Here is an 11,114-nt window from a genome sequence, read left to right on the forward strand (position 1 = left end):
CATTAGACCATAATGTACCTGAATGAAGGGGACGTATGTAAAGCACTTGACTCAGTGCCTAGCACAGTGAGTACTCAATAAGCAGAAGTACTGAAATGTCCTGACACCATTTAGACGTCTTTCTCTGCTTAAGACAACTATAACATCCTTTTAGTAAAAAAGTTTTATCATAACAAAAAATAGGTATTTATAAGGACTGTCAGGGGGGATAGGCTATTTCCAATATCACAGTTTTGTTAGGCTATTTCCAATATCACAGTTTTGTTTGTTGGTGCCTTGAAAAGATAAATTTTATTACTCAAGAGAATGAAATCCACTGATAGGTTCACAGAAACGTGTTCCATCTATAGCCTAAGTTTCTGGCAGATTTTTCTGGAAGAGGCTGTTGGCCGACGCCAGGTGTTTGAATAGACAGCAGCATCTTGGTGTTATACTCAGGAACAGCTTACCCCCTTCCATGGGGTAAAAAGTGGCTTCTTAGGTCTGCAAGAATTCAGGTTGTACTCGGGCTACTTTCCGGAATTCTTTAGTGTGGGTCTTAGGGCACTGCATCTCACACCAGCTGATGGGAACCATCTGGATACCTGGAAGGGAAAAGCTGGTGGAGCCCAGATCCCAAAGATTTGCCTGGGACTCCTCTTTTATGCTGGGTATGAAACTGAAGTGCCACCAAGCTTCCTACTGAACCTCAACTCACAAAGAAAAAACTTTGTTCTACTGACTTATGGAGTCCCGTTTCCTTGGATTTATATAAGGAGAATCAGGCTGGGTGTGGTGGCTCACACCTACAATCTCAGCACTTTGGGAGGCCAAGGCGGGCAGATCATTTGAGGCCAGGAGTTTGAGACCAGTCTGGCCAACATGGCGAAACCCCGTCTCTACTAAAAATACAAAAATTAGCTAGGTGTGGTGGCGTGTATCTGTAATCCCAGTTACTTGGGTGATGAGAATTGCCTGAACCCGGGACGTGAAGGCTGTGGTGAGTGGAGATCGCACCACTGCACTCCAGCCTCCTTGACACAGTGAGACCCAGTCTCAAACCACCACCACCACCGGCACCAAGCAAAGAAGAAAAAAAAAATCATTCTAATCTCAGAAGGAAATATCTACAGCCATACTGCTTCCCAGATAAGGGAAACCAGGAAAAACAATGGATTAATCCCAAACCATAGCTCCAGGGAAAGTAAGGATGTGGAAGCAAGGCCATCTCACCTGACTCACTGTGGGCTACCACTACTCCCAGCTCGTTCTCGGCAGTGGTTAGCAGGTAGTTGGACTGTGCATCACCTAGGGAGATCTAGTCACATAACACTGAAGGAAAATGAGGAGTTAGAAGTCTTCCCCCAACCTTAGCCAGCTGAGTTGTTTTTCTACTTTCTCTGTTTTGTTTTTTTGAGATGGAGTCTTGCTCTGTTACCCAGGCTGGAGAGCAGTGGCGCGATCTCAGCTCACAGCAACCTGTGCCTCCAGCGTTCCAGCGGTTCTCCTGCCTCAGTTTCCCGAGTAGCTGAGATTACAGCCATGCGCCACCACGTCCAGCTAATTTTTGTATTTTCAGTAGAGACAGGGTTTCACCATGTTGGGCCAGGCTGGTCTCGAACTCCTGACCTCAGGTGATCCACCCGCCTTGGCCTCCCAAAGTGCTGGGATTACAGGCATGAGCCACCATGCCCAGCCTCCATCTCTTCTTTTGACAAAAACCCAGAAGTCTGCTGGGAATAAAGGATACCACTTTGGCCAAGACAATGTCACCTGGGCGGAAACTCTTATAAATTTCAACCTGTAAAGAAAGAACAGGAATGGTAAGTGAAAGTTCTAGACTGGGTCTATATGAAACTGTGAACGCTTCTGGTAAAGCCAGTCTACTTTCTAATCCTGGAGGGTAGAAATCATCATTACTCATGTCAAGTCAACAACTTTTAATTGCTTCTACAGTATTATCATACAAATGAAAAGTTTTTTTTTTTTTTTTTTTTTTTTGAGATGGAGTCTCGCTCTGTTGCCCAGGCTGGAGTGCAGTGGTACGATCTTGGCTCACTGCAACCTCCACCTCCCAGGTTCAAGCGATTCTCGTGCCTTAGCCTCCTGAGTAGCTGGGATTACAGGCGCGCAGCATGACGCTGGCTAGTTTTTGTATTTTTAGTAGAGATGGGGTTTCACCATGTTGGTCAGACTGGTCTTGAACTCCTGAGCTCGTGATCTGCCTGCCTTGGCCTTCCAAAAAGCTGGGATTACAGGTGTGCGCCACCGCACCCAGCCCTTTTTTGTTAAGGGTGGAATCCCACTGTGTCACCCAGGCTGGAGTGCAGTGATGCAATGGTAGCTCACTGCAGCCTTGGACTGCTGGACCAAGGGATCCTCCTGCCTCAGCCTCCTAAGTAGCTAGGACTACAGGTTTGTGCCACCACATAACCTCAAACTCCTGGGCTCAAGCAATCCTCCAGCCACATCCTCTCAAGCAGCTATGACTACAAGCACGAGCCACCATGCCCGCTAATTTTTAATTTTTAAAATTTTTGTAGAGACAGGGTCTCACTGTGTTGCCAGGGCTGGTCTTGAAGTCCTGGCCTCAAGTGATCCTCCCACCTCAGCCTCCCAAAGTACTGGGATTACAGGTGTGTGCAACCATGCCTGGTCTGAGATAATACTTTTAAGGGATTGAGATTTGTAAAGCCGTTAAAAAAAGAGAACCAACCAACAACCTTGTCTTTTTCAGTTGCTCGGACATCTTCCTTGCTATAAAAAAAGAATTAACAGAAAGATTAATTATCTGTGAGAAAGAATTTTTTTTTTTTTTTTTTTTTTTTTAAGACAGAGTCTCCCTCTGTCACCCAGGCTGGAGTACAGTGGCACGATCTAGGCTCACTGCAACCTCCGCCTCCTGGCTTCAGGCATTTTTCGTGCCTCAGCCTCTCAAGCAGCTGGAATTACAGGAATGTGCTGCCACGCCCGGCTAGTTTTTGTATTTTTAGTGGAGATGGGGTTTCACCACATTGGCCAGGCTGGTCTTGAACTCCTGGCCTCAGGTGATCCACCCGCCTCAGCTTCCCAAAGTGCTGGGATTACAGGCATGAGTCACCTTGCCCAGCCTGTGAGAAAGAATTATTCTGTAGATTCCTAGTAAATAAAGAGCTACAAGAACAGACAGAACAAGTCTTAATTGGGACCCAGCTGCTACTCAGAGGAGCAGGGTGGAGAAGCATCCTCAGACCACATGGAGCAGCAGTATCAATACCTGATTAGATAAAGGCAGATCAGATTTGGCAAGAAACGATAAGGAGTTTTGTTGCCTCAGGGCTTGAACAGAAGCACTATAGCAAGGGTCCCCAACTTCTGGTGGCCTGTTAGGAACCGGGCTGCACAGAAGGAAGTGAGTGGCAGGCAAGCTTCATCTGTATTTACAGCTGCTCCCCAATCACATACATTACTGCCTGAGCTCTGCCCCCTGTCAGATCAAAGTGGGCATTAGATTCTCATAGAAGTATGAACCCTATTGTGAACTGTGCACATGAGGGAGCTAGGTTGCCCACTCATTATGAGAATCTAATGCTTGACGATCTGTCACTGTCTCCCATCACCCCCAGATGGGACCATCGAATTGCAGGGAAAGAAACTCAGGGTTCCCGCTGATTCTACATTATGGTGAGCTGTATAATTATTTCATTATATATTACAGTGTAATAATAATAGAAATAAAGTACAGCATAAATGTAATGCACTTGAATCATTCTGCAACCACTCCCACCACAGTCTGTGGAAAAACTGTCTTCCAAGAAACTGGTCCCTGGTGCCAAGAAGCTTGGAGATTGCTGCACTACAGAACCACATCAAATCCTGAGGCTGGAAAGGGCCTCAAAAGTTAGATTATCTGCCTGGCAAGAAATGTTTGTCCTTTCTCAAGGAAGCCACAGGAAATCACCGTCTCACTCACAAATCTTTTCAATGTTTTATAACCTCTGAGTTCAATCTATATTAAAATTTTTAAAAAGTGCTTCCTAGAATGCCTTCCACTTTGGTTTGAGTCATCCTGACACTGATAAACTTCAGCTTCACTCAATTCTTTTTGCTTTACTTTTCATTTATTTATTTGTTTTTTGAGACAGGGTCTCACTTTGTCACCCAGGCTGGAGTGCAGTGGTACAATCTCAGCTCACTGCAACCTCCACCTCCTAGGCTCAAGTGATCTTCCCACTTTAGCTCCACAAGTAGCTGGGACAACAGGTATGCACCACCATGCCCAGCTAATTTTTTTTTTTTTTTTTTTTTTTAAGAGATGGAGTCTCGCTGTGTACCCTGTGCCGGAGTGCAGTGGCGCGATCTTGGCTCACTGCAACCTCTGCCTCCCGGGTTCAGCCTCCTGAGTAGCTGGGATTACAGGCGCACGCCACCATGTCCGGCTAGTTTTTGTATTTTTAGTAGAGACGTGGTTTCACCATATTGGCCAGGCTGGTCTCAAACTCCTGACTTTGTGATCTGCCCACCTTGGCCTCCCAAAGTGCTAGGATTACAGGTGTGAGCCACTGTGCCCGGCTAATTTTTGTATTTTTTACAGAGACGGGATTTCACCATGTTGGCTAGGCTGGTCTCAAACTCCTGATCTCAAGAGATCCATCCGCTTCAGCTTCCCAAAGTGCTAGGATTACAGGCATGAACCACTGTGCCCAGCCTTTGCTTTACTTTTAAACCCTCTCTTGTTAATATTTTCCTTTTGTCCTAGCTCATCCACATATTTTTGGATACTACTAGGGGAGAATCAAAGCACAAAGAAGAAAGAAAAATGGGCAAGAGAAAAATAGGAATTGTAACTGTTGCTCAAAATTCTGGTGTCCTAGTCTATCCTAATCTTATTGCAGTTGCTAAGGCATACGTGACAAGGATACTTCTTACCGGATAGTTCCTCGAAAAGAGTTCTTAAGTGGCATGGACCCCACATATAGGATGTGTACTTTGGCAAAGCGTGAATTGATACTAGAGACCTGTGGAATAGAGAAAAGATCAGCATCAGAGTATAAGCAGTTGTCAGCTCAAGGAAGCAGCAACGAACTGGGGATTACTAGGACTTCAATGCAAGCAACCCTACTAAGTAGAGAATTTAAGACAAGTTAACTCCTACTTCTCTGCATAAGTGACACATGTAAAGGGGAATAAGAGCCACTCTGGCCACCTGATAGAGTTACCATGGGAAACAAAGATGGTATGGGTTTTTTTTTGAGACAGAGTTTCGCTCTTGGTGCCCAGGCTGGAGTGCAATGGCGCAATCTTGGCTCACCGCAACCTCTGCCTCCCGGGTTCAAAGAATTCTCCTGCCTCAGCCTCCTGAGGAGCTGGGATTAAAGGCATGCACCACCATGCCTGGCTAATTTTGTATTTTTAGTAGAGACAGGGTTTCTCCATGTTGGTCAGGCTGGTCTCAAACTCCTGACCTCAGGTGATCCGCCTGCCTCGGCCTCCCAAAGTGCCGGGATTATAGACGTCAGCCACCACACCCTGCAGTTTTTTTTTTTTTTTTTTGAGACAGAGTCTTGCTCTGTCACCCAGGCTGGAGTACAGTGGCACGATCTCGGCTCACTGCAAGCTCTGCCTCCCAAGTTCATGCCATTCTCCTGCCTTAGCCTCCCCAGCAGCTGGGACAACAGGCACATGCCGCCACGCCCGGCTAATTTTTTAGTGGAGACGAGGTTTCACCATGTTAGCCAGGATGGTCTCGATCTCCTGACCTTGTGATCCGCCCGCCTCGGCCTCCGAAAGTGGTGGGATTACAGGCGTGAGCCACCACTCCCAGCTTTTTTTTTTTTTAGTCTTTTCACAACTTGCCCTTCAGAGAAGTATAGATTTTTTAAAGTATAGATGGCTAACATTGGAAAAAAAAAAAAAAAAAAAGGCTGGACACGGTGGCTCATGCCTGTAATCCCAGCACTTTGGGAGGCTGAGGTGGGCACATCACTTGAGGTCAGGAGTTCGGGACCAGCCTGGCCAACCTGGTAAAACCCCATCTGTACTAAAAATACAAAAATTAGCTAGGCGTGGCAGCATACGCCTATAATCCCAGCTACTCGGGAGGCAGAGGCAGTAGAATCACTTGAACCCAAGAGGCAGAGGCTGCAGTGAGCCAAGATCGTGCCACTGCACTCCAGCCTGGGTGACAGAGCAAGGCCCTGTCTCAAAAAAAAAAAAAAAAAAAAAAATCTAAAAAGGAAAAAAATCAAGGAATGCCAGAAAATAAAAGTCTTTTGCTTCTCTGCAGAAAAAGGTCTCAGCTTCAGATGTTCAAAAATAGGCTTCCCAATCATCCTCTGGCATCCCTGTTTCCCAGACACAGGTAGAAACTCTGTATTCAGAGAATCAGCTCAGTGAAGGAACTACGCATGCCTGACCTTGGCTGCCTTATTATTCTAGAAATCTGTAGACCAGAACAGTCCAGTAAAACTTTATGTAGTGACAGAAAAGTCATGTGCTGACCAGTATAGCAACCACTAGCCACAAGTGGCTACTGAGTACTTGAAATGTGGCTAATGTGACTAAGGAAACTTTTATTTTATTTTATTTTATTTTATTTTATTCTATTCTATTTTATTTATATTATTTATATTATTTTATTTTATTTTATTTTATTTTTTGAGAAGGAGTCTCGCTCTGTCGCCCAGGCTGGAGTGCAGTAGCCGGATCTCAGCTCACTGCAAGCTCCGCCTCCCAGGTTCCCGCCATTCTCCTGCCTCAGCCTCCTGAGTAGCTGGGACTACAGGCGCCGCCACTTCGCCCGGCTAATTTTTTTGTATTTTTTTAGTAGAGACGGGGTTTCACCGTGTTAGCCAGGATGGTCTCAATCTCCTGACCTCATGATCCGCCCGTCTCGGCCTCCCAAAGTGCTGGGATTACAGGCGTGAGCCACCGCGCCCAGCCCTTATTTTATTTTTGAGAGACAAGTCTTGTCGTTACCCAGGCTGCAGTGATCATGGCTCACTGCAGCCTCAACCCCCTGGGTTCAAGCGATCCTCCTGCCTCAGCCTACCAAGTAGTTGGGACCACAGGCATGTGCTACCATGCCTGGCTAATTTTTTATTTTTATTTATTTATTTATTTATTTATTTATTTATTTATTTTCAGAGTCTCACTCTGTTGTCCAGGCTGGAGTGCCGTGACGCGGACTCATTGAAACCTCGGCCTCCCGGGTTCAAGCAAATCTCCTGCCTCAGACTCCCGAGTAGCTGGGATTATAGGCATGTGCCACCACATTGAGCTAATTTTTGTATTTTTAGTAGAGATGGGGTTTCATCATGTTAGCCGTGATTGGCCAGGCTGGTCTCGAACTCCTGACCTCAGGTGATCTACCCACCTTGGCCTCCCAAAGTGCTGGGATTACAGGCGTGAGCCACAGTGCCCAGCAATTTTTGATTCTTTTTGTAGAGATGAGGTTTCACTATGTTTCCCAGGCTGGTCTTGAACTCTGGGTTGAAGCAATCCTCCTGCCTCAGCCTCTTTTTTTTTTTTTTTTTTTTGAGATGGAGTCTTGCTCTGTGCCCCAGGCTGGAGTGCAGTGGCGCGATCTCGGCTCACTGCAAGCTCCGCCCCCCCGGGTTCACGCCATTCTCCTGCCTCAGCCTCCCGAGTAGCTGGGACTACAGGCGCCTGTCACCTCGCCTGGCTAATTTTCTTGTATTTTTAGTAGAGACGGGGTTTCACCGTGTTAGCCAGGATGGTCTCGATCTCCTGACCTCGTGATCCGCCCGTCTCGGCCTCCCAAAGTGCTAGGATTACAGGCTTGAGCCACCGCGCCCGGCCTTTTTATTTCCTTTGAGACAGAATTTCGCTCTGTTGCCCAGGCTAGAGTGCAGTGGCGCGATCTCAGCTCACTGCAAGCTCCGCCTCCCGGGTTCACGCCATTCTCCTGCCTCAGCCTCCCACATAGCTGGGACTACAGGTGCCCGCCACCATGCCCTGCTCATTTTTTTTGTATTTTTAGTAGAGACGGGGTTTCACCGTGTTAGCCAGGATGGTCTCAATCTCCTGACCTTGTGATCAGTCCCCCTTGGCCTCCCAAAGCGCTGGGATTATAGGCGTGAGCCACTGCGCCCAGCCTGCCTTGGCCTCTTAAAGTGCAAGAATTACCAGTGTGAGCCATTGTGCCCTGCCAAAAATACATTTATGTAGCTTGTGGCTATCATACTGGACACTGCAGTTCTGGCATGGTCATGATTTTAGCACTGAATGGGCGTTCTAAGCATGGAAGTTAGGACAAACTTACCTTACAGGTTACAATAGCTCCCACATCTGGCAGTAACTGGGACTCTGTTTCTCTTACTACAGACACCACAGGAAGCTACAGAGGGAAAAAGAAAAAACTGAAATGTCCTGGCTAACTCTTGGGTCAAAGCATTTGTGTCTTGAGAGTAATATAGGAATGTCTTGGTACACAGGTGAGAGCTGGAGTATGCATTCATTTATAGGCCAGAGCAGAAGGCCTTAGAAATTTTAGGAAATAGGAGGACCAGGGGGCTACAGAATGCTGCTAGAAGATGTAAACCTCTAAACTTCTTTTTTTGTTGTTGTCGTTGGAGATGGAGTCTTGCTCTGTTGCCCAGGCTGGAGTGCAGTGGCATATTCTCGGCTCACTGCAAGCTCCACCTCCCGGGTTCATGCCATTCTCCAGCCTCAGCCTCCCAAGTAGCTGAGACTACAGGCACCTGCCACCACGCCCGGCTAATTTTTTTTGTAGTAAATCCCTAAACTTCCAATAAGTTTTCTGGTGATTCTCTCAGAATTTCTTGGTATACAACTATATTGCCTATAACCATTGACAATTTTACTTTTTTTGGTTTTTTTTTGAGATGGAGTTTCACTCTTGTTGCCCAGAGTGGAGTCCAATGGCGCCATCTCGGTTCACTGCAACCTCCACCTCCTGGGTTCAAGTGATTCTCCTGCCTCAGCCTCCCGAGTAGTTGGGATTACAGACGCCTGCCACCATGCTCGGGTAATTTTTTGTATTTTTAGTAGAGATGGGGTTTCACCATGTTGGTCAGACTGGTCTCGAACACCTGACCTCAGGTGATCAACCCACCTTGGCTTCCCAAAGTGCTGGGATTACAGGCGTGAGCCACTACATCTGGCTGACAATTTTACTCTTTCCTCCAAAGTTATACTGCTTCTTTCTGTTTCTTATTTTACTGCACAGGCTGAAATTTCCACAGAAATGTTACAAATAGTAGCTACGCTTGTTTTAAGTGAATACTTGCAGAGTTTTCTCTTTGAGCATGGTATTGGCTGTTGGTATGAGACAGATATTTTGAGCCTCATCTTTTAACAATCTCTCCGTTGCTTACAATGCTTCAGCTCTCCTGGCCTTCTTTCAGTTTCCCCAACTTACTAAATTCTTCCCACTTTCAGATCTCTCTTCAACCTATTCTTTTTGCCAGAATTGCACTCTCTCCACCCACCTGACTCTAACCTACTCTTTAGATGATTCAGCTTCAATGTCACTTCTGCTGACTAGGATGGATTTGCCTGTTACATGTTCTTAAGGTGCCCTGTAATATTCTTTCAAAGCAGCCACCACATGTGTAACCATATGCTTATTTGAGCATTTATTTGTTTACAATTTGTGTCTGTGTCCTTTGATAGCAGAAACCAAGTCAGCGCTGTGCCTGACACATGAAAATACTCAAGTGGTATCTATGAAATGAACAAACTCAGGACTGTTAAGGACATTCCCAACAATGACTGAATAGAAAGCCCCTTGAGTCAGACGGCTTAAGTTACTTACTCAAAGCAGAATCGAGGTCAAGTTAGCCAGAACCTAACGGTTCTAATTCTGAATCCTCTTTCTACTGTGCTCCTTCAAATATTGCTTATATGATCCTGAGCTAATCCTGGATCAATCTCTAAAACTAGAAAGGTAGGTATTACGCATTCAACAAACATTTATTGAGGAGCTGCTTTGTGCTAGATACTGATGGTATGGTGGTAGCACCTGCACTTCGTGGAACTTAGATTTAAGCAAGGGAGAAGTCTAGTGGGAAACATACCTGAGTGTCTAATCATATGCTGACATAAGTGCTTGGAAGAAAAGGGACAGAGTTTTTTGTAAGTCTTTAACAAAACAAACAAAAACAAAACATCCCACAAAACTCCTTTCCTCAATTAGTGGGTCCAGAAGGGCTTCTCTGAGGTGATAATACAGAAACTAACGGAGGTAGGAATTAAACAGGCCTAGGAAGACAGAAGCGTTCCAGATAGATGGCATGTTACAAAGGCTCTGTAGCAGGAGAAAGCTTGGCACATTACCGACACTGAAAGAAGCTAGTGTGTTACAAATTTTTTTAAAAGGGCAAGCCAAAACTGTGATTATAACTTTTACAAATAGAAAAGACTGTATGATTAGATTGCGTCAGTGAGGTGGAGATAGTGGCACTAGATAAAGCCGGAGAGGTAAGCAACATTCATACAGTATACAACGCACTGCTGGGCTGAGCTGGGCTGGGTTACTGAGTTCGCATCTGCTTTTGTCCCAACCTCCCTCCCCGAGGGTCAGCAGCACAACCAAGCGAGATCAACACAACTAGTGTGTGGTGGCTAAGTGCACAACAGCGGCGATACGGCTAGAAGAAACTAAGAGACCAACATTGTACCACTAAGGCTCTAAAGACGCGTCCGCAGTGCCCATGCCTAAGGACTGGAACTCAAGGGCAGCCTAAGGGAAAAACAGAGAGAGAGGAGACGGCATGCCGCTTCCTTTACCGCGCCGTTCTCGCTGCTCTTCATCAGGCAGCCGGCAAGCGACGAAAAGATGTAGCCGTGGCGGGTGTAGGTGCCGCTGCCCGGGCTGCCCTCCTCCAAGTTACACAGACGTTCGCCTGCAGAAAAAATGCTGCATCGGTCACGGGCCCCCAGAAACTGCAGGCCGTCCAGGCTTCTTGCTTCGGCCCCTATCCAGGACTCTGTACGGGAAGCGCTCACTTACCGGGAATACAGTATCTCACAGGTGGTGCCATCATTGCCGCTGTCCCAAAACCCGGATGAAAACGAAATCGATTTCTCATTGGCCAAACCCAGGCACAGTTCCGCAGTAAGATACGCGTCAATTGGTGTTCTTTATCCTTGCGTGTAAACTCCATTTCCCA

General features: G+C 46.4%; 1 protein-coding gene across 2 annotated transcripts; it reads right to left on the reverse strand.

The window, feature by feature from the left end:
- Positions 1-259: 259 nt before the first annotated feature.
- On the reverse strand, positions 260-11,030 carry EXOSC1 (exosome component 1). 2 transcript variants are annotated; one of them, XM_050802945.1, is made up of 8 exons: positions 10,955-11,030; positions 10,732-10,847; positions 8,243-8,317; positions 4,888-4,976; positions 2,703-2,736; positions 1,730-1,780; positions 1,213-1,297; positions 260-584 (listed from the first exon to the last, which is right to left on the reverse strand). In XM_050802945.1, exons 1-8 carry the CDS (start codon positions 10,986-10,988, stop codon positions 478-480), a joined length of 591 nt encoding a protein of 196 aa, XP_050658902.1. In that variant the 5' UTR covers positions 10,989-11,030; the 3' UTR covers positions 260-477. The 2 variants fall into 2 exon arrangements, with proteins under 2 accessions (XP_050658902.1, XP_050658904.1); XM_050802947.1 differs by lacking the exons at positions 10,732-10,847; positions 10,955-11,030 and having other exon boundaries at positions 2,696-2,736.
- Between the last annotated feature and the right edge of the window lie 84 nt (positions 11,031-11,114).

Source organism: Macaca thibetana, chromosome 9 (genome assembly GCF_024542745.1).
Source record: "Macaca thibetana thibetana isolate TM-01 chromosome 9, ASM2454274v1, whole genome shotgun sequence".
Lineage (NCBI taxonomy): Eukaryota > Metazoa > Chordata > Mammalia > Primates > Cercopithecidae > Macaca > Macaca thibetana.

What these genes read in the sequence shown, in the direction of transcription:
- EXOSC1 (XM_050802945.1), bottom strand. Translation starts at nt 10,988, where the DNA reads ATGATGGCACCACCTGTGAGATACTGTATTCCCG. An exon ending in TCTTTTCGAGGAACTATCCG is followed by an intron (nt 2,737 to 4,887) that starts GTAAGAAGTATC and finishes CTTTTTTTATAG; the next exon opens with CAAGGAAGATGTCCGAGCAA. An exon ending in GGTAGCCCACAGTGAGTCAG is followed by an intron (nt 585 to 1,212) that starts GTGAGATGGCCT and finishes TTTCCCTTCCAG; the next exon opens with GTATCCAGATGGTTCCCATC.